The sequence below is a fragment of the Plecotus auritus genome (genome assembly GCF_963455305.1).
Source record: "Plecotus auritus genome assembly, chromosome: 6".
NCBI lineage: Eukaryota > Metazoa > Chordata > Mammalia > Chiroptera > Vespertilionidae > Plecotus > Plecotus auritus.
The window spans coordinates 78,899,520-78,923,138 of NC_137773.1; the positions used below are offsets into that span (position 1 = coordinate 78,899,520).

The 23,619-nt window shown below is 49.2% G+C and overlaps 1 protein-coding gene across 1 annotated transcript; it reads right to left on the reverse strand.

The window, feature by feature from the left end:
• Positions 1–399: 399 nt before the first annotated feature.
• Positions 400–23,619, reverse strand: LOC308251687 (uncharacterized protein C8orf74 homolog; the record flags this gene model as incomplete). Its single annotated transcript, XM_080675411.1, has 4 exons — positions 400–648; positions 3,940–4,343; positions 21,775–21,967; positions 23,572–23,619. 4 exons carry the CDS (start codon positions 23,617–23,619, stop codon positions 400–402), a joined length of 894 nt encoding a protein of 297 aa, XP_080531537.1.

Sequence of the window (23,619 nt, forward strand, 5' to 3'; positions counted from 1 at the left end):
CTGCCTGTCCTGCTTAGCAGCTGACTCGTCCTGGGCCCGCAGTGGGCATAGGAATTTGTTCATAGTTTTTTTTTTTTAAACTATAGTTCCCCCCCTCCAACGGTCTGAGGGACAGTGAACTGGCCCCTATTTAAAAAGTTTGAGGACCCCTGGTCTAGGCTCAGGCATAGTAAGGAGGGGATGTTTGCCTGCCCACCATGCACAAAGCTCTGTGCTTGGCAGAGAACAGTCTTCTTATTTGGGTTAGATTTTCAGGTGGTAGAAGATGGTTTCCAGAAAGAAGATAGAGATAAGATGATAGGTGTTGTTTCATTTCTTTTAATCACTAGAAATCACTGACCTATTGGGTTCGGAGCATATCACATAATACTTCCATAATTGTCAATGATTCTTCCTCAATCAGTCTTTAGATAGCTTCTTGCCTTTTGCTTTCTTTGCTTTGCGTGCTTTGTTGATCTTGAGAGATTCATCTTGGCCTGGCTGGCCACTGATGGAGAGTGGGAAAGGGATAGGAGCATTGAGATTTAAAGTCTTCTTCTGAAGTTTCAGGTCCAAAATATCAAAAGTTGTCTGTATCTCATACTGAAGCAGCTCTTTCAGGCACTTGATCTGGATATGAATGGCCTCATTGATGAGATTTTCCAACTCCTAGAAGAAACAGAACATGGCTGATGAACAGGGCTCAGGGGAAGGTTAAGGCCATCTGCAGATAAGGTTCCTCAACAGGATCCAACTCTCTCCTCTTACTGAGTGCTAGGACCTTCCATTTCCTTCTCTAGATCTCTCCGCCCTTCACCCTACTCTGCCCTGGGAGGCTGACTTATGAGGGCAGCATCAACCAGCTACCTTAGCTTTGGCTTCTGGTTGAGTTCCACCAATGGGAGGTTCTGGCAGGAGATCTGAGTGTGGAAGGAGAATGAGGTCTTTCACCTTCCTCCCAACCAGCTCTGGGTTGGCCATAGCTATGATCCTTTACCTACAGCTACACTTCCTGTCCCATGGTTCCAGCAATTGCTCATTTTCTTCTCCATTCTGGCCTATTGTGGTGATCACCCTATTTGAGTGTGTCATTTATTACTAATATTGTTCTGGAACCACAGGCCAGTGCCATATCCCCTGCTTTCTGGTCAATGCAAGCTCCATTTGGATATCATCCCCTTTCCGTTTCCTCCTGCCCTCATCTCATTCCCACATATCAAAGTTTTAGTAGCTTCTTTGGAGGGGATGGGAAATTTCTTAGAGAGTGGAGAAGTCCCCAACCAGCCACCCACCCTCTGCCACCTTAAACAGGAGACCTTCTCTGTCATCTAAACCAGGATTATGGCATCATGAAATCCTGGAGACATGAACTATGTAACTGTTTTTTCCAGTTCCCTGCTCAAGAAGCCAAATAGCAGTTCATGTCTACACTGGGGTGCTGGAGACATACTTGGAATATCCAGTTGCCTAGAAAACATTTCTTTGAGATCTCATATTTTAACTTAAAATTTCATGGAAAAATCTTACATTTGCCCCAGAATGTCTCCTTGATTATCTATAATAATAAAAGAGTAATATGCTAATTAGACCAGACAGCCAGACGTCCTTCTGGATGAAGCAATGGTGGCAGGGGCTGAGGCAGAGGCAGTTAGGGGTGATCAGGCAGGCAGGCAGAGGGGTTATGGATGATCAGCAGGCAGGCAAGTGGTTAGGGGCGATCAGGCAGGCAGGTGAGTGGTTAGGGGTGATCAGGCAGGCAGAGGTGGTTAGGGGTGATCAGGCAGGCAGGTAAGTGGTTAGGGGTGATCAGGCAGGCAGGAAGGCAGGCAGGCAGAGGGGTTAGGGATGATCAGGTAGGCAGAGGGGTTAGGGGCGATCAGGCAGGCAGGTGAGTCGTTAGGGGCAATCAGGCAGGCAGGCATAGGTGGTTAGGAGTGATCAGGCAGGCAGGCAGAGGGGTTAGGGGTGGTCAGGCAGTCAGGCAGAGTGGTTAGGGGCGATCAGGCAGGCAGGCAAGTGGTTAGGGATGATCAGGCAGGCAGAGTGGTTAGGGGCGATCAGGCAGGCAGGTGAGTGGTTAGGGGCGATCAGGCAGGCAGGCATAGGTGGTTAGGGATGATCAGGCAGGCAGGCAGAGGGGTTAGGGGCGATCAGGCAGGCAGGCAGGCAGGAGAGCAGTTAGGAGCCAGCAGTCCTGGATTGCGAGAGGGATGTCTGACTGCCAGTTTAGGCCCAATCCCACAGGGATCCCAGCAGTTGGACATTCCCCAAGGGGTCCTGGATTGCGAGAGGGTGAGGCCGGACTGAGGGACCCTCCCCATGCACGAATTTTATGTACTAGGCCTCTAGTTTTACATAAAAATAATGTTCTCCCCCTAAATCCTTGGGAAAGATTGTGCTCTAAGAAGATGCACCATGTTTATTCTATGGTGTTGAGTGTCCCCAGGGGCACACAGTGAAGGGGACCCTAGCCACAATCCACCTGGCAGGGACCAGCAGCAAAGTGATTGAGACCCACAGGGAAGCTGGGAGGAGCAGGGAGAAACAGCTGTGTGTGTGTGTGTGCGTGCGTTGGGTGGGGGAGGTGTGGTGTGGGCAGGAGTTGGACAGGAGGTATCCTTTTCTACCCATGGCCTTGCCCACATATTCTAGAGCAAGGTCCCTGGAAGGGCATGGAGACAAGCTCCCACTTGGGTTCTGTTGGTCCCCATTGGATGGCTTAATGCACTAAGATTATGTAACAGCCTGATGAGCTATTTACCTGGGAGACTTAACTTTAGAAGAGTATCATTCATTCTGTTGAGTTTATTGTTCTTTAGAGATTTTTCCAATGTTTTATTTGGATACTTTCCAGGGCCATTCACTCTTTGCCTGACAATTCAGAAATACCCCCCTCCCCTTCATTTTTGTTAATCCTCTCCCACGGATATTTTTCCATTGATTTTTAGAGGGAAAGGAGGATGGAGAGAGGGAGAGAGAGAGAGAGAAACATCGATATGAGAAAGCACATCAGATTGGTTGCTTCTGGTACACACCCTGACCCACACCCGGACTGAACCTGCAACCCAGGTACGTGCCCTTGACCAGGAATCAAACCTGCAACCCTTTGGTGTGTGGGCTGATGCTCTACCACTGAGCTACACTGGCCAGGGCAGAAACTAAACCCTTTTGATGCACACAGACCCTGTGACTTCAATGCCACATCTGGTTATTACCCCCTCATACATGTGTACATGTACATACATACACACATGTCACATGTCTCTGTGTTCAAAGATGATCCAACAGTGATGATATCAGTGCCTATGTATTGCTAAAAAAATAAGTTTAGACTCTGCCAGGCCCTCAAGAAGTTGACTCCCTGAGGACAACATAGTCGCCATTTATTAAAGAGCTGGTCACTGGAGACTCTGGCTCCTGGAGGGCAGCCCAGTTTCTTAGATCCACACACCCCACCTCTTTACCCACCTCACTGCATCACCCACTCTGAACTGTGTGACCCATGGCCTTTCCTTCGTCATCTCCACCCAGGCCTCGTTGCAGGCAGACAAAGGGCCCTGAGAGAAGCTGTGGTTCAGAGCTTGGGAGTCTTTCTGGGTGGAATCTGTCACTGGTTCCTGATGCAGTGGAAAGAACTTGGACTTTGGAGTCACCAGGCCTCAGTCTAAATCTAAACTCCACCACATGCTAGCTTGGTGACCTTGAGCAAGTTGATGAACGTCTCTGAGCCTCAGTTGGCTCATCACTAAAATGGGAACGTGAATTACACCTTATAGGCATGTTTCATGAAATGCGCATGTAAAGCGTGTAGCAGATGGTCAATGACTCACTGTCCCTTTCTGCCCCCTCCCATGTGTGCAGACAATTGAAGTCTTGTCGGAGCCTGGATGTGCTCTTGGTAGGAATGAATGTTTGCTCATGGCAGGTGAGCAGCATCCCACTTTGCAGGCACAGCCTTACCTCTCTCTTCAGAACCTGTCTCTGCTGCACAGTCATCTCCGAGAACTTCTTCTGCAGTTTGTGCTCCTGCTCCAGGTGCAGCGCCTCCTTCAGGAGCAGCACGTTGGTGCGCTTCTGCACCTCAGCCATAGTGAGCTCAGCCAACTGCTGCTCATGCTTCCACAGGTCCCTGTCCTTGCCCTCAGCCAGTGGGAGGGGCTGGGGTGGCACACACACCTCCACGTGGTTGACGGTCAGGTTGACTTCTTGGTCCTGGCCCAGGACATATTGGTAGAGTCTGAAGTGGCGGATGAAGGTGTTGTAGAAGTAGTCGCAGAGGGCCAGCAGGTGGGTGGTGTTGAACTGCTCCTGGTAATCGCTAAGCTTATTCCTCAGGATGGTAATGGCCTCGGTGATGGAGCAGCCTGTGGGCAGAGGGTACAGGCATGGAGTGAAGCAGGGGACAGCTGCATTGATGTCTTGATCAACATAGGCTCTGAACCCAGGCACTCTGACCCCAGAGCCCACGGGGCCAGAGCCTACCAGCTATTTTATATTACCATTTATTAGCTTTCAGAAGCTACAGGATGTACTACATTTCCCTTCTTACCTTGGATTCTTGGAAGCTCAAAGCCAATTTTATGTAATAACATTTATCCCATTGTTTTCTTATGTGATTAACCTTCTCCTTACCTATAGTTTAACTTTTAACTCATTGTAAAGCCTTCCTTCAGCTGTGCCTTATATTGTTCCTACTTCAAACCCTTTGGGATGGAGATGAGGGTGTAAAAAAGGGGTCTGATAAGAGAGCAGTGTGAGATGATTGGTGAGATAGATGTTATATTGGAGATTTGTGTCACAGAGTTAGGCAAATACTGTTTGCACCACAAAAAAAAAACATCAGCTCTGTGAGTGGGGCCATTGGCATCCCTCACAATGTGAAAGTCCAAGTCCTACAGGGGCTCATCCGTCTCTTCCTTTTAACTTGGTTGCCCCCACCCCCTCCTGGCAAACTGGCCTCAGCCTAGGGTGCCCTTCCCTGTGCAGGGCTCACTTCTCACCCCCAGGAGTGCCACTTTCCCACAGAGGCTTCCTGAACTACCCCATCCCACACTCCCTAGAAACTAGTTCTTTTGCCATATCAAGCAAAAGTTAGATGTTAAGTTTAGTGAAAAGAATTTTTAAGAAATCAACTTCATCTGGAGGTGGAAGAGGGAATAGGGAGACTAAATGGTGATTAGAAAAACAAATAAAATAAAGAAAAAATAAAAAAGAAATTAACTTTATCAATTGTTTCGCTAGAAAAGTGACAGTTTCAACTGATAGAAGATTTGTTGCATTGCTATTATTACTATGTTTTTATGTAAATTGCTCCTTTGCATGTTTAATTTGACAATTACAATTTAGGTAGGTAAATAAATTACATTAAAAGTTACTCAGAAAGTATAGTTACAATGTTAGGTTAGATGTTGATAGCTTTCATTTTTAATTTAACTTAATTATCCTTAAATTTTATTTAGTCATCCTTAGTCCTGAATCGAATACAAAGAGTAAGCTTTCTATGTGAATAAAGCAGATACTATACACATCCAGTGTGTAATCAGATGTATAGATTATGGCATTACAATTTGATGGGGGTGGGCAATTAGAAAAAAATGTCTGAAAGAGCTCCTCAATATGGCCCAGCAATCCCATGTTTGAGTTCATATCCAAAGGTCATTCTATCTGGCTCTTGAAGGGATATCTGCATTCCCATGATCACTGCAGCATTAATCACACTCGCCAAGGTATGGACACAACCTAACTGAATGTCGACGGATGAATGGGTAAAGACTATGTGCTACATACACACACACAATGGAGTGTTATTCAGCTGTAAAAAAGAAGGAAATCCTGTCATTTGCAAGAACATGGATGGACCTGGAAGACATTATGCTAATTGAAATAAGACACAGAAAGACAAATAACTGTTTGACTCATTTAGATGTGGAATCTCAGAAAATGCAAATCATAGCAGCAGAGAGTAGAATGCTGGTTGCCAAGCGCTGGGGGTGGGAGGAATGGGGAGATGCTTGTTGGTCAGGGAGGCCAAGTTCCAGTTACGCAGGATGAGCAAGTCCTGGAGATCAGCTGTGCAGCGTAGTGCCCATAGCTAGCAATGCTGTTCTGAGTGCTTGAAGTTTGCTGAGAGTAGACCTTAAATGTTCTCATTACCAATAAAAGTGGTAACTATGTGAGATAGTGAATATGTTAATTAGTCTGAGGGTGGTTATCATTTCACAGTGTATATCAAATGTTACATTGCACACCTTACATACTTGTGAATTACTGACAACTGGAAGTTATTTGTTCATAATATGTCAATAAAGCTGGTGGAAAACCACACACAAAAATATTTTTTAAAAATTGCTCTTGAGGAAAACAACAGCAACAGGTTAAGCTGCTGCCTTGGCATGCGCATCAGTGTGAGGTGTACTCTCTTCCCATCTTCTCATTGGGTTCTCGCAGCTTCTCATTGTGCCTCGGAGACCGAGCCTCAGTGACAGCGATCTCTGCATTCCTTGCTCGGCCTTGTTCTGAGAAATAAGCCAGCCAGGTTGCTGATCCCGGGGACCTTGTCAACCCTGAACCTTTGTCTCAGGTTGGTGGTGTGGAGGGGCCCAGGGCCAGCAGGAGCCCTATGTTCCAGAATCAGTTGGAGCTTTCTAAAATCACAGAGCCCCACTGCACACACACACACACACACACACACACACACACACACGTAAGCACACATGCACACACGCACAAAACACACACACATCAGCACAAAAATGCTGATCCCAAGCTGAGGATTGGCTTGGGAATTGCCTCCTAACTTTGATCAATGACTCAGATTGAGCCTAAAGAACTCAGACACTGGCACACAAGGACCACTGAGTCATCAAATGACCAACTGCAGGAGGATGGTGCCAAAGGTCCCAAAGACCCTGTTCTGACAAGTGATCCTGACACGTGGCATCTGCCCTTAGAAACCTGGTCCCCTCACCCGTAGTAGGGCTGCTGGGCCCCTTCCTGCACACATGTGAGGTTCATGCTACTCAGATACGGTGGGCATTTTGTTCTATTCATCTTTTGCTTTGGGAGAGAGGTGGTTAAAAAGGACAACATGAAGTCTCTTATTTTTATGGTGCTCATGTACATTATACAATTACAGAACAAGCGTTGAGGGCTTCTCTAAAGGCAACATGCAAGTCAGTGCCCAGGGCAAACTGGGCACCCACCCAAGTGCAGAGAGGAGGAAGGAGAAGCACAATAAGACCAGGTAGAGGAGGCGCTCTGACCCCGGATGCTGGGGGGCTGGGCGCCAGGGAAGGTTTCCTGCAGAAAGGATGTTGGAGCCCAGAAACAGGATGAGTTTGGCAGAGATGGCATTCCTGGTGGCGGGACAGAAGGGAAAAAGGCTAGAGGCAAGTGGAGTACTGTGTGGCTGTGTGCACGGGTCCTCATGGCTCAGGGCTCCTGGGAGGCAAAGCTGGAGCCCAGGCATCGGGGCTGGGGGACAGGAGACTTGAGGTCTTCAATTGCAAAAGGCAAGCATGCGTAAGGCACATGGAAGAGCTGCACTTCATCCCAAAGCCCAAGTTCATGGAAACCGAGGACATCCAAGGATGGGCTTCAGGACCCGTGGGACACCCAGGAATTGCACTGTCCAGGATTTTGCATGCGCATATGTTTCTGGGGAGAGTGTGCATAGAGAGAATCATCAAACTAAGAACCACAGAAAAGTTAAGAACCGTAGCTGAGAGCTGCGGAGCCACTCAGAAGTGTTAAGATGAGACGTGAGAGGTCAGACAGGTATTTCCGAGAGATGGTGGTGGCACCTGGAGGCCGGCAGGGAAGACCAGTGAAGGCATTCCAGAGAGTGGGGGTAGGGTGAGGTCATCCATTTCTGATTATCAAAGCTGGAGTCCAGGCCAGTGTGGAAATGACTGTATCGATTTTGTCAGGTGAATCATCGCACCTCTGGGCTCAGTGGAGGTTGAACTGCTGGAAGGCACCCTACTCCTCCTCCAGCTCGGCCGGTAGCTCATGGGGCTGGGTCACCGGCACCCTCACCCCCATGACTGCCTCGCCATCAAGGCCAGCCCCTAGCATTCTCTATTTGGCCAGCAGCCATGCACTCGGCTCAAGTTTGGTCCAAGGTTTCCAGGCCCAGCAGTGCTGAGCACCCTCAGCATGTGCACCAGCTCCCAGCTGCCCGGCATCCTGGGGGAGGCCCCACACTGGGTGTGAGCTGTGACCTCAGCCTGGAGGTCATGAAACACAAGTGGGGACCTTGTCCTGGGTCAACAGGGAAGGAGCCCTTAGACATAATTCCAACGCTCAGCCCCAAGACACTCGGGCAGGCCTGGTTTTCAGCAAAGCTCATCCCCAGCTGGCCTGTGAGACACACTTTCCTGGCCCCCGGACCACTCTCCACTTGCTGCAGGCTGAGAAGTCTTGATGACTCAGAGGATTAAGTCTCCGGAGAAGCCTCTGGCTGCCAGGTAGACAGATCTGTACCTGCAAGTGGTTCTTCAATAACAGGGAGTGGCCTTCATTTGCATTGGCTGCTGGGAACTTCCTGAAGATGGTCCCCAAGCCCCTGGAGGCCAGCACCTGCTCGGGGACAAGGGCAATGAGCAGGGAAGAGTGGGGGTGGGTGACAACACCAGACACTCCAGAATCGGGGCAAAAAGGCACTGGCATGGACCAGGCACCCTGGGCACCCTCCCACTGCCCCTCACATTCGGGTCTGGGGCTGGGAAACGAACAGGGGCTGTTCCTTCTGGGTGGGCGTGAGGGGGAGGATCCAGGTGCCACTGGTGCCCCCTGACAAACCAGTTTGGTGCCCCCGCCTTGGCTCCCAGGGGAGGAACCAAGTCAGGTCACAGCCTGGCTGGCTTACCTTTCCGAATACCTGAGCGCTTACCAGGGCTGACCTTGGATGGTGGGAAGCAGACCAGAGCACAGGGCCCACCCCGCCACCCCATCCTGTGGCCTGAATGCTGTCCCCCCTGCCCATTTTTTTCTGCTCTTGACAAGGCCCTGACAAACTCATTCACCCCGAGGTGCCAATGACAGTGACAGCTCAGAGGACAGCCAATGACAGTGACAGCTCAGAGGACAGGTGTGCTTTTGAAGTGGCAGATGACTCTTCTTGTAGGGAGTTCTCCCTGTGTCCCTCAGGGCCTGGGTCACCGCAAGCTCCACCCCACCGCTCCCCTCGGGGCTCTGTGAGACAGGAGTAGGCATCATCCTGAGTTTATCTAAGAAAGAAACTGAGGCTCAAAAAGGTCAGGGAATTTGCAAATGACGAGTGGCAGAGCCAACATTCAAACCGGGGCCTGACCCAAGGAGGCCCCTTGCAGCCATCCTGGTGGCTCTGTGCTCTCTTTGCAGACTCTTGGAGGTGGATACTAGAATATGTTGCATCAAGAGAAATTAAACAGAGCCCTTAATATGCTAATAGGCTCAGCAAAATGTGTTACTAGGCCAGAAAATGTTGAGCATATGCATGTTTCTCAAATTTATTTTGAGTTAAATAGTCTCTTGGGACTAAGGAACCTATTTTGGCAACTATTGAGCTAGTTAGTCCTTTCATCCTACAGATGGGAAACTGAGGCCCAGGGAGAGGCAGGGGCTTACCTGAGGCTCATTGTGACAAAATCAGGACCTGAGCTCCAGCCCAGGCGTTGGTGGTCTAGGGCCTGTTAGCACTTGCACTGTGGGGAAGGGACTGGTTTTTATTTTCATCTCTGCCCACTGGCCCTGAGGTTTCTTGGTCCGTCAGAAATGTCTCAGAAGGGTGGGTGGGGTGCTGCCTGCCCAGGGGAGGAATGAGCTAGGTCAGGAGACATGCGTCTGTTTCTTCTCTGGGAAGTTTGCTCGGTGGCTGCCCTGCTAACCTCTGGCCTGGACCCAGGCAGGAGGGGCCTTGGGTGAGAGCTCGCGCACCCTCCACTTCCTGCAGCTCCTGCCTTTCCTGCAGCTCCTGCCTGTCCCAAGGTGTCTGAGCTGCTGGCCTCCCCTCCTTCCATGGCAGAGCAAGCAGTTCCTTGGGGAACACCCCTTTCCAGGTGTGTCCATGGTGCAGCTGCCTGGTGAGCTGCAGGGAGAGTAGAGTGGGTGTCTGGTTTGGTCTGATGTCCATCTGCACTGCCTGGGATTGGCCACGGGAGGAGCAAACTGGCTGGACAAACCTTCCCTGCTGTCCTGTGATCATGAGACCAAGGATCCCATAGCACCTCATCTTGCCAGCCACATGCTCTGTTCTCAGCCACTGTTCATGGTCATGTGGAGGCCACCAGTGAGCCTGGGGCAGCCCCTGGATTGGAGTCGACATTGATGCTGTGGGTCATTTTCAGAGCTTGTGTGGGGTGCTGGGTTAGAGCACAGACTGGGAATGCAGACCGATATGGGCCCACACGTTGCTTCTTGATCACTTGCACAGGTTATTTGCTTTAGTGTTCTCATCTGTGAAACAGAGGTGCTAACAATGCCCACCTCATAGCATCAGAGGAGGGCGTGTGTGTACAGACCTTCCCACCATGCCTGGTACACAGTAAGCAATCAGTAAATACCGGGGTTGCCATTTTCAATATTGTGAGGAGGCTATTAGCATTTCAACTCCCCAGGGCTGTGAATTGTTCAGGAATCCACCAATTCCTCCTGGTCAGAGAGCTCAGTGCACTGCTGAGAGAGTCCTCACTCTTCCCAGTCCTCTGGGCCAGGGCTCTGGATGCTGGCTGGAGAATGGCTGGGGAAATGGAGCCATTAAGCTGATGGGGAGGGGGAGGGGTCAGAGGGCAGAACAGGAGCCATTAGGCAGAAGGCTCAGAGAGACAAATTTCAGTTCAGCGGCAGGAAGAACTTTCTAGAAAACAAGAGTATTTTCCATGGAGTGACTCTTACTTTGAGTAGTGAGGAAGCATTTAGCTAGAGAGAGGATTCAGTGGTGGTGAGGTGTGGATCAGGTGACTTCTTGGGTCCCTTTTGACTCTGAGCAGCTATGGTGACTTCCATGAAGCTGACAGTTCCTCAAAGCCATACGCAGGGCGTGTGAGCCTCCTGGCGAGGCTCTGCAACTGTCTCAAGCTTGGCGAGGGGAGCCTGGTGGTAAGTCTTTGTCATCATCCTTGTTGTCAGCATCCCTGAGATGAAAACAACCGAGCCGTCCCACCGTGCCAGGGACAGGGCATGTCATAGCTGTACCTCATCCCCTTTGATGTTGGGACCTCCAGGAACCAGCATGTCCAACTGACCGCGGGAGGATATGGGAAGGTAGAGGTAGGGCAAGGGGTCACTCCAAAGGGCTGGAGGTCTGGTCTCAAGGGCACTGGTACCATCTGCCCACACACAGGTGGCACCGCCAGGCCGGAACACATTAGCCAAATGGCACAGCTCACCTTCTCAGCTTGGCCTGCATACTGGAGCCACCCTGCTGGGGGCCAGGATCCCAGGCCCATGTTGTGAGCAACTCCAGGTGACACAGTAGGAAACCAGCCCCCAGGTGTTCTCTCTGGTCCCACCAGGTTCTCAGCTCTTCCTGCTCCCCGGCAGCCCCACGCCTCTCACTGCAGGGTGCTCTCCTGGCCCACAGGCTTCTCAGGCCTTTATGTGCCCGGTGTACAGATCCCTCCGATAAAGATGAAGGTCACAGGTGGGGCTCGTGCTTTGCCATCAGGCAGTCCTGGGTTCAAATCCGAACCTCACTTATGGGAAGTGCAACCTGAGGGAGGTTACTTAAAGTCTCTGAGCCTTTAAAGGAACTTCAGATAAAGTTCCTTTATCTTTAAAACTAGAGGACTGGTGCACGAGGTGAGGGTGTCCCTCAGCCCGGCCTGCACCCTCTCCAATCTGGGACCCCTTGGGGGATGTCCAACTGCCAGTTTAGGCCTGGTCCCCATCCCCCAACTGCCCTCCCCTGCAGGCCTGGTTGCCCCCAACTGCCTTCCCCTGCTGGTCATCTTGTGGTGGCCATCTTTTGGCAGCCATCTTGTGATGACGTGAGGGTGGCCATCTTGTGGCGGCCATCTTGTGATGACGTCGCATGAGGGCATGATGCCACCTAGGCTTTTATTATATAGGATAATGCTTATGTTATTCACAGTGGCCAAGACATGGAAACAACGAAAGTGTCCTGTGATAGAGGATCGGATAAAGAAGATGTGGTACATATACACAATGGAGTACTACTCAGCCATAAAAAAGGATGAAATAGCACCATTTGCAACAACATGGATGGACCTTGAGAACATTATGCTAAGTGAAATAAGTCAGACAGAAAAAGCTAAGAACCATATGATTTCACTCATATGTGGGATATAAAACTGAAACTTATGAACACAAACAGCAGTGTGGTGGTTGCCAGAGGGAAGAGGATGGGGGAAGAAGGTGGACACATGGTGCAATATACAGATCTTGTAACAAGGAAATCCACACATGAAACCTATATGTTCATATTGACCAATGTCACCCCAATCAATTTAATAAAATTTTAAAAATGCTTATGATTCAAGTTTGAAGTGAGGATTACTGATGATGCTATGTGTGCAAATTCCAGGCTCTACAGTGCCTCCTTCTGCAGGATGCACAGCTCCCTGGGAAGGTTTGGGAAGGTTCCTATGGCACAGTCTTGATTTCTGGCCTACTAACTGGCTCAGTCTGCCCTGGTAAGCTGTGACCTCACTCAGTGCTATTTGGCTGACTTATGGTGTTCCCCCTCCATTCATATATTGAAGTCCTAACCCCCAGGACCCTCAGAATGTGACTATACTAGAGATAAGATCTTTAAAGAGGTTTAAATTAAGGTTAAATGAGGTCATGTGGTGGGCCCTAATCCAATTTGACTGGTGTGCTTATAAGAAGAGAAGATTAGGACACAGGCACACACAGAAGGAAGACCATGTGAAGTACAGAGTGTGAGGATGGCCGTCTACAAACCAAGGAGGGAGGCCTCAGGAGACATCAACCCTGCTGACACCTTGATCTTGGACATCCAGTCTCCAGAACTATGAGACAATACATTTCTAGTATTAAAACTGCTCAGTTTGTGGTATTTGTTATGGCAGCCTGAGCAGGCTAAAATGCTCAGGGAGGTATCTCTGAAATGATAGTTGCCCATTTGCCCCAATAAATGCTCTCCCAAAATATCAATCGATGTCCTCTGTGGAAGCTTCCTCTAACCATCAATGAAGAAGTTGCCTCCAAAGGCCCCTCCTCCAGGTTTAGTGTGAGGGGCATCGGGTTCATGCTGGGAAGGTGCTCCTGCTCTCTGTTCAGGCTGGTCCTGAATCACTGGAGGCTCCCCCACGTGGGCTGGGTATTTGGGGGCTGGCAGATAGACCCTGGGCATGGCCTTGAGTGTTCAGGGGGGTGGGGGTTGGGAGAGTAATTCCCTCCTTCCAGCCCCCGGCAGTGGGGGGTGGGTGGGGTGTCTGCCTTCCACCCTATGGCTGCCTGGATGACAGTTCCTGGAGAATCAGGAGTGGCTGTGGGTGGGACTGCAGATACCAGTGCTGTAACACACTTCACTTGGCACTCTCCTGGTCACCTTGTATGTCTACTGACCATTCATCAAGCCCACTTCCTGCCATCCCCGGGACAGCAGGAAGGGGGTGCTTCCTAGCCCAGACATCTAGGAGCATCAGAGAGAGGCCAGTGCTCAACAGACGCAGAGGATGACAAGAGGCAAAAACTACGAAGTGGCCGAAGAGATGGCTGGTAGATGAGTAGTGGTTGGGGGTCCGGGGCACTGGCCTGCACACCTCCAGCGCTGAACTCCCTGCTGAGTGACGGCTGGGGCAGGGAAGGTTGTTTCTCCTTTTAACTTTCTGGCTGCAATGTACCAGTCACAGACAGGAAGTTCACCCTAATCCTCTGCAGCGCCCCCAGGTGGAGGAGCGACTTCAGAGTCAACACGCCCCAACATCTCTCTCTGTTCCTGGTCTTGGCAGGGTATGCAAAATCTGCCCTTTTCCTGTGATTTCCTTCCACCAGGACGGAGCTGGCAGCCGCTGTCCCTCTGTGCTGTGCCTGGTGACTTCATGATGGGAACTACTCAGGGCTTCCAGAGGCTGTCAGGGGAGGTGTGAGGGAAGGACTCATGCTTCTGGCCTGGGGTTGAGACCAGAATGTCCTGGTGAGCCATTTGCCAGAACATGGAGTCAGCTTACACTTTTGAATAAAGGGCCACCCTTCCCCTCCTGGTCCCAATGCTCGATTGGGCGGGGAGATAAGCTGAGCTGTGGGCTGTCCTGGCAGAGCTCTGATTCATTGTTGTGCAAACATGACTCTCCTTAAACGCTGTCTGCCAACTTCGTTATCTAGTATGCAAGCAGAGCTCAGCCATCCTTATCCCCAGATTAAACACACACACACACACACACACACACACACTCCTGGAGAAGCTACCTTCCAAGAGGAGTGACAGACCAGTGTGCGACTTTAGCTGAAACAGAAGCTTGAATGTGAATCTGTTGGCCATCGGGACCCGGGCTGTCTGTATCCTGCACCCCATGACCTAGGGAAGATGTAGCTAGATATGTAGATGGGACGTGTGCCCAGGAGGAGGGCAGGGCGGATGTGAGATGGGAGGGACCTGACCTGCCATCTTCACCAGCCCTTTCCGCCCCTTAACAAGAACAGTGAGCCTTGGGCAGGGATGCCTCCTCACATGTGTGCCCGAGGATGGGGTGTCTGGACCACCATTCAGTCTGGTCTGCAGGGTGAGGAGAAGACAAGAAATGGCACAGACAGCAAGCCCCCTGAGGGGCAGCATGCTGTAACTTCCAGTCCTGGACCACTGGCATCTGCTGTTCATCCCGCCTCACCTCCATGCATGGTGGACACATGGGAGCTGACATTAGCTGAGCACTTACTATGTGCCTGTCACTCTGCAATAAACACATTTTGCATGCCCTGTGTCATTTAATCCTGCCAACTGTCCTAAGAGATGAAGTTGTTACAGCCCTCATTTTAGAGAAGAGGAAATGAAGGCTCGGGAGGGAGTGTTTGCAAGATTACACAGTAATAAGTGTGGAGGTGGGATCTGAACCCAGATCTTCTGACTGTAGAGTTTGGTGGACTCCACTGTGCTGCTTCTAACATCATCTGCACGCACAACCCTCAACCCTGGGATGAGCCAGACAACCTAACCTCCTCTTTGCATACAGAACTTATCTTCTCCATGGGCATCAAGAATTCATTAATTCATTCATTTCTTCATGCAACACTTACTGTGTGGCACATGCATTATTTAACACTGGTGGGACAGATAGAGGGGACAAAAATAAAGAAGGTATAGATGCCTTCTGCAGGGATTCAAGCCTCCCATAGAAGGGCAACAAGAAAGGGGGCAGTGGTAGGGATTGGGGTGAAAGGGCTCTATGGAAATGATACAGTATTAAGATGATAAAAGGCACAGGAAATCTCTAGTCCAAACGTGAACACCTGATGGTCCCACTATGTAATGATGAAATATCTCCAGGGCTTGCACTCTGCTTCTAGAGGACACACTTGGAGCATTTGACTAAAAGGTGTAAAAGGAAGACATAGCTAGATATGTAAAGAACTTCAAGAATTTCCTAACAACAAAAGCAGTGTACACAGGAATGCATTGCCTCCGAAGGAGGGAGCTCCCGGCTGCTCGGATGGTTCCTGCAGAGGCTGGAAGAACCTTGTAGGCTGCTTGGGCTCCCTGCAGAGAGGGAGTTAAGTTTTCTGATCACCAACTCTTCCAACTCCAAGGCGTTAGAAGCCTAGGAGATACAGATAGGCTGTGTTGGCAATGTACGTGATACCAGAAACGCCAACAGCTCCATGCGATCTAATCTCCTCAGTTTGAAGCTGGGTTTGCATCATCACCGACTGTTTTTGAAGGGTTTGGCTTGTGGAAGGCTCTGATGGAAACTTGAAAGAGCCCGCGTTCCCACCTGCTTGGGGCTGACATTCTTCTTCTCCCTAGTCAGTGTTTGTTCTGGCCGTGAGCCACCGCAGAGCTCAACCAACGGAGGTGAACTCTGGTACCCATGTGCTGCTGTGAGCAGCGGGGAGTGGGACCCAGAGGGATGCCAGGAAGGCCCCGGGGCGCAGGGGCTGCGGGTGGCAGAGGTGGGAGAAATTTCCCAAGAGCTCTGAAACCAGTCCATGTGTAATGCCGTGTCTTGCTCAAATCTTCAGACTAGGACCACTGGGTGGGAGCAGAGAAGTGGAAGGGCACATGGCAGCTCCAGAAATAAAAGGTGGATCTAAGGGCACATGAGATGTATGATGGGAACGCTGAATGGCTTGAAGCACAGGAGTGATGGGATTTTATTTGTGTCTGAAAAGAAATCACTGTATTGTTTGGTGAGCGGGAGCAGAAGTAAAAAGTTTTCAAGAGATGGACCTGGGTTGGAAAGGGTGGTGGACGAGGAGGTGGTGAAACATGGTGAGATTAGGGAAGGACACTGAGGTGCTGATAGGACTGGTGGATGAGCTCTGGGTACATCAGGGACACTACGCATCAGGTCCAATAAGTGTTCCTTGAACACAAGTACTGCAATACTGCCACAGTCCATCTGATACCTGAGATGGTCCCTAAGTGAGCAACAAAGGGGACAGTATACAGCATGGAGACACTGGACAAAGGGATTATTCATGTCTGGAGAGGGACAGAGGGGATGCCATGAGATTTCATCACATTACTCAGAATGATGCACAATTTAAAACTTAAGCATTGTTTATTTCTGGAACTTTCCATTTAACATTTTCAGACTGCAGTTGAATGTAGGTAACTGAATCCATAGAAAGCGCAACTGTGGACAAGGAGGGGGACTACTGTATACAAAGAACTTTTATAATTCAACAACAAAGAAACAACCTGATTGGAAAATGGGCAAAGGGATCTTAACAGACACTTTACCAAAGAAGATATACAGATGGCAAATCAGCATATAAAAAGATGCTTCATGTCATATGTCACCAGGGAAATGCAAACTAAAACAATGGGATACCACTCTGCACCTATTAGATTGACCCAAATCCAGAACACTGACATCAAATGCTGGCGAGGATGGGGAGCAACAGGAACTCTCGCTCATTGCTCGTGGGAATGCAGCCCCTTTGGAAGGTGAGTTCTTACAAAACTAAACATACTCTTACCATATGATCCAGCAATAACACTCCTTGGTATTTGTCCCAAGGAGCTGAAAACTTATGTCCCCACAAAGACTTGCACACAGATATTTATTAGAGTATTATTCAAAATTGCCCAAACTTGGAAGCCACCAAGATGTCCTTTGTAAGTGAACAGAGAAACAAACTGTGGTCCATCCAAAAAAATGGAATATTATTCGTCTCTAGTAAAAAGAAATGAACTATCAACCCATGAGAAGACATGAAGAAAACTGACATGTATATTACTAAGTGAAGGAAACCAAAATGAAAAGGCTACCGCCTATTGTGTGATATCAACCAAATGACATCCTGAAACAGGCAAAACTATGGAGACAATAACAAGATTTGCGGTTGCCAGGAGTTGGTTAACCCAGAGGGATGTGGGATGTGAACACTGATGAATAGGGGAAGCACAGAGGATATTTAGGGTAGTGAAACTACTTTGGGTAAATGTCATTATACATTTGTCAAAACCCATACAATGTATACCACCAACAGTGAACCCTAATGTAAACTATGGACTTTGAGCGATTATTACGCATCAATGTAAGTTCATCGATTGTAAAAAATGTACCACTTTTGAGGGGGATGTTGACAATGGGGAGGCTGTGTGTGGCAAGGTTTCTGTGGGAAGTTGCTGTACCTTCTGCTTTATTTTGCTGTGAACCTAAAACTTCTCTTAAAAAAATTAAGTATATTAAAAAAATAGTACAGCCCGAAACCATATAACTTATAGAGGAAAAACTCCTTGACATTGGTCTTGACAATGGTTTTTTTGGATGTGACACTAACACACAAGCAATAAAACAACAAATCAACAAATGGGACTCCATCAAACTAAAAGCTTCTGCACAGCAAAGGAAACATCAACAAAATGAAAAGATAACCTACAGAATGAGAAAAATATTTAAAAAACCACATATCTGATAAAGGGTTAATACCCAAAATACATAAGAAACTAATACAAGTCATTAACAAAAACTCAAATAATCCAATTTAAAAATGGGCAAAATAACTGAATTGACATTGCCCCAAAGAAGATATTCAAATGGCCAACAGGTACATGAAAAGATGCTCAACACCACTAATCGTCAGGGAAATGAAAGCCAAAACCTCAGTGAGGTTTCCTTGACACCTGTTAGAAAAGCTGTCATCAAAAAGCCTAGAGATAACAAGTACTAGAGAAAGGGGACCCATGTGGAGAAAAGGGAACCCTTGTGTACTGTTGGTGGAGATGTAAATTGGTTCAGCCACTATGGAAAACAGAAGCTCCTCAAAAAATTAAAACCAGAACTACCATATGATCCAGATATCTCACTAATGGGTATATATCTGAAGGAAGTGAAATTACTGATTTTAAGAGATATCTGTACCCCCATGATCACTGCATCATTATTCATAAGAGCCACGAGATGGAAACCACCTATGTGTCCATCAATAAATGAATGGGGAAAAAAATAAATGAGTGGAAATGTGATTACACACACACACACACACAGGAATATTATTCATCCATAAAAAAGAAGGAAATCCTACCATTTGTGACAACATGATGAACCTTGAGGGTATAATGCTAAGTGAAATAAGTCGGACAAAGAAAGACAAATACTGTATAATTTCACTTACATGTGGAATATAAAAAACTGAACTCATGGAAACAGAAAACAGATTGGTGGCTGCCAGAGGTGGCAGAGGGGGTCGGGGAAAATGGGTATAGCTGGTCAAAAGGTATAACTTCTAGTTATAAGTAACTTCGGGGGATATAACATACAGCTTGGTGACTATAGTTAACAATACTGTATTGTATATTTGAAAGTTTGCTAGGACAGTAGACCTTAAAAATTCCCCCTATTGAGAAAAAATTATAACTATGCATTTTGCAATATATATATATATATATATATATATATATATATATACACACACACACACACACACACACACATATACTAGAGGCCCAGTGCACGAAATTCGTGCACGGGGGTGTGTGTCCCTCAGCCCAGCCTGCACCCTCTCCAATCTGGGACCCCTCGAGGGATGTCCAACTGCCTATTTAGGCCCGATCTTGGTAGGATCGGGCCTAAATGGGCAGTCAGACATCCCTCTCACAATCCAGAACTGCTGGCTCCCAACTGCTGGCCTGCCTGCCTTCCTGATTGCCCCTAACCGCTTCTGCCTGCCAGCCTGATTACCCCCTAACCGCTCCCTTGCCAGCCTGATTGATGCCTAACTGCTCCCCTGCCAGCATGTTTGCCCCCAACTTCCCTCCTCTGCTGGCTTGGTCACCCCTAACTGCCCTCCCCTGCAGGCTTGATCGCCCCCAACTGCCCTCCCTTGCAGGCCTGGTTCCTCCCAACTGCCCTCCCCTGCTGGCCATCTTGTATCCACATGGGGGCAGCCATCTTTGACCACATGGGTGCAGCTATCTTGTGTGTTGGAGTGATGGTCAATCTGCATATTACTCTTTTATTAGATAGGATAGAGGCCTGGTGCATGGGTGGGGCCAGCTGGTTTGCCCTGAAGGGTGTCCCGGATAAGGGTGGGGGTTCCCTTGGGGCGTGGGGCGGCCTGGGCAAGGGGCCTGTGGTGGTTTGCAGGCCGGCCACGCCCCCAACCCCCCCCCTACCCCCCGCAACCCAAGCAGAGGCCCTGGGATCTGGGATTTATTTATGTTCTACAATTGAAACTTTGTAGCCTGGAGTGGAGCCAAGCCTTCTGCTTGCTCCGTGGAGGCAGCCATTTCTGTTGGGATTTATTTATATTCTATAATTGAAACTTTGTAGCCTTAAGTGGAGGCCAAGGCAGGCCAGGGCTGCAGAAGCTTGGCTTCCTCCATCTCCGGGGGCAACCCTAGCCTCCTGCTCTCTCCAGCCCTGTGGCTGCCGCCATTTTTGTTGGGATTTATTTATCTTCTATAATTGAAACTTTGTAGCCTGGAGTGCAGGCCTGGGCCGGCCAGGGTATGCGGAAAGCTTGGATTCCTCCATCACCTGGGAAACCCAAGCCTCCCTCCTGCTCTCTCCGTGGCCGCAGCCATCTTGGTTGGGTTAATTTGCATACTCGATCCTGATTGGCTGGTGGACGTGGCTTGTGGGTGTAGCGGAGTGATGGTTAATTTGCATATTACTCTTTTATTAGATAGGATATATATATAATAATTATGTTGTATACCTTAAACTAATACAATATTAATATGTCAATTGTATTGCAATAAAACTGGAAAAAATAGTGCAAAGAAAAATTTCCCAAATTGGCCCATAAATGCTCCATTATCCCAGAATCTTTTCATGCACATTTCCTAACATTAGGACATTCATAACCATCAGAATCCCATCACCCTTGACATACCACTACAATCTAATCCCCAGACCTCACTCAAGTGTCTCCAGTTGTCCCAATAACATCCTTTGTAGCAAAAGGACCCAAACTGGGGCTACATGTCTCCTCGGTGTCTTTCAGTTTGAACACTTCCCATCTTTCCTTGGTTCTCAGGACCTTAAAGTTTTTGAAACTTACAGGAGAGGGACTCTGCTTAATACTTCTAACTTGATGTTTTCTCATGATTAGACCAGGTTCTGAGTCGTTGCTAGACCCATTACAGAAGGATGCTGGGCTCCTCTGCATCCTATTAAAGGGCACGGATTCTCAGTGTGTCCTCTTACTGATGACATCCATTTGGATCATTTGATTAAGGAGGTGTCTGATGGGTTCCCCTCTTGTCAGAGTGTTCCCTTCCCATTGGGATCAGTAAAAATGTTGTGGGGAGGGTCTTAGAAAATATAAAAGCCTCCCATTTTTTGTTAAGCATTCCCCCACTGATTTTAGCATCTGTTCATGATTCTTGGCTGAGTATTACTATGATGGTGACCATAGAAGGGGCTGCTCCATGTATTTGTTTAATGAATGAATCTGCATCTCACAGCCCCAAAGGTCTACTGATGTGACCACATTCCCTTGTGCCAAGAACTCACAGAGACAGAGGCTCATACTCTTCTCATGAAGCTCAACACAGGGCAGGGGTTCCCTCTGTCATCCATCCATAGATGCTCCATCTATAATCTCACCTGCCCGCTACTCCCTCACCCTGCCAGCAAACTCTTACCTATATAAGACTCCCTCAAGACACTCAGCAGAGCAAACCTGATCCTGGGAACAATGAGCCATCTTTAGGAGTGCAATGGGAAGTCAACGAAGGATTTTAAGCAGAGGAGTGACACATTTGATTGATGTTAAGCAAAAACAAACTAAACCAAAATTCTGAATTATGATCCTTCCTCTCTCTTCCCTAAAACAAAATTTGACTTCCCTCTGGGCTAACCCTAGCTACCCCAGAGGTATTGATCTGATGATGAAATTCATGCAAAAGTGCCAATGTCTGACTGGGAAGCAAAGGAGTGGTGCAAGGTTTTCAGCCAGGGAGACTAGTGAAGTCTCAGTGAGAACATTTTGTTTGCTTTGTTTTCAAGAAGCCTGGACAGGGACTCCGCTGATATGCATGATATGCATGTGGGAAGGGTAAATGAGGGTGGGGGGGGGAGGAGGAGGGCCGGGGGGGTGGGGAGGAAGGGGCTCTCGGCTCTTTAGAGAGCTCCTGGGGCGGTGGACTACAGGGGGTTCTGTGTGTCCCCCCTCCTCCTGCAAGCCTCTTGGACTCCTGCCCTGGAGGCACCATACCTTTGGTTTCCTTGAGCAGCTCTTCGGTGAACTTGACCACCTTGACCACCTCCACCCACGGGAAGCCTTTGCCCACGGCAAAGATGATGCTTTCGTAGAGGGTATCCAGCAGGATGCTTCTGCGGGAGTCTCTCACTTCGTCAAACTTTTCCCAGTTCAGCAGTCTCCGGAGGTGCTCCCGACCTTCTGGTTTCTGAGAGGCATAACATGAGGGGTAGAGGGTGACATTGGGGAATCAGGATCACTGGGCAAAACACTCCTGGGGGTCCCCACATGGCTCCCTAATGCCCTGAAGAGTGACCAAAGAATGTGTGTCTGCCTGGCCAGAATGATGCCTTCGTTTCTGGACAGCTCCCCCGCACCCCCCTTTTCTGGGGATGCACTCTTTCTAGCGCTGCTCATGCCTCTGAGCATTCTCATGCTATCCATGGCAGACCTGAGTTTGTAAAGCTCCAGCAGGCTCCAAGTCCTGAATCACGGTCCTTCCTTCCTATTCCCTAAAACAAAATATGACTTCTCTCTGAGCCTACTTTCCACTAGCTGCCCCAGAGGTAAATTCATACTAAAGTATCAATGACTGAGAAGAGACTTGGCAAGGCAAGAAGGAATGTGTCTTGCTTGGTGAAAATTTAGGCACTCTGGCAGGCCAGCAGGGTAAAGATTGATCAGGGTACCGTTTTTCCCAATCTATAGGGAAAGTCCCATTTTACTTGAGCATTTGTCTGGCCCTTCCAGAAAGGTTCTTACAGATCACCAACAGATAGAGAAGAAACAAGTGCCTTGAAGGGGTAAGAAGAAGCGTGGCATGGAGTGGAGACCCATGAACCCCGGAGCATTGCTCCCCTGGGATGGGAGGAGGCTCTGGCTGAGGAACTGTTGATGGAGGGGACAGGATTGATGGCTGAGTTGGTGCCAGAGGGAGGCCCAGGGCCCTGGCCTCAGCCTCCAGGACTTCCTGTCCCCCCTCCCCCCACCACCACTCTGTTGCTGACCCAGGCAGTCCTTCCTTGCAGCCTCACAGATGCCCAGGGTGGTGTTTGATGGGACAGTTCATTGAAGATGTGGAGGAGGTGGTGGAAGCCACGTGCCAAGGCAGGGACAGAGGCACCACCAGGGCAGACTTCGCCTGGTGCCTGCCCACCAGCTCATAGCTGCGGGTCAGAGGCTGATCTGAGTGCACACTTGGCTGGGACTCAGTGCTTGAGGTCAGTGCCTGCACCCCTCTGTGGACAGCCCTGCTCTGGAAGGAGTTTGCCGATGGGTCCAGGCCCTATGACTGGGATCCTCATCACTCCTTGTCACCAAATTGGTTCTGAGAAACCAAGGAAAACTGACCCTTCCCTGCCTTAAAGAAACAGACTCCCCATCCCAAATACACACACATATACACCACACACTCCTTACATACTTTGTTATGCAATCCCAAAGGACTCTCAGGGCCCCAAGTCTATCACAGGGCACCCCCTGTGATAGGCCTCAGGGCCTCCCTGGCCCTCCTGGCATGAAGGCAGCCCCAGAGTCCACACACCTCCCTTCCCTCCCTCCAGCAGGCTCTGGGCATCAGGGGCTGTCCCTTTAGGCTCTGAAGACAGCCCCCAGCTCCAAGGGCTGGGGAGCCTTTGGCCAGGCATTCTGGAGTGGACACACCCATTGGGGGCCTCGGAGGTGGTGCAGGGAAAGGGGTGATGTCCAAGGTGTCCATCTGAGGAGGCACCATGAGGGGCCATTTCTCACACGCACCTCACTGCTAGACCAGTCTGAGCAAACTTCCTTTTAAAAGCCACGTTTTCTCTTCACCTGAAGTTGGAAGACTTCTTTCACTCCCTGGGGTGTTAAAAATGCCAT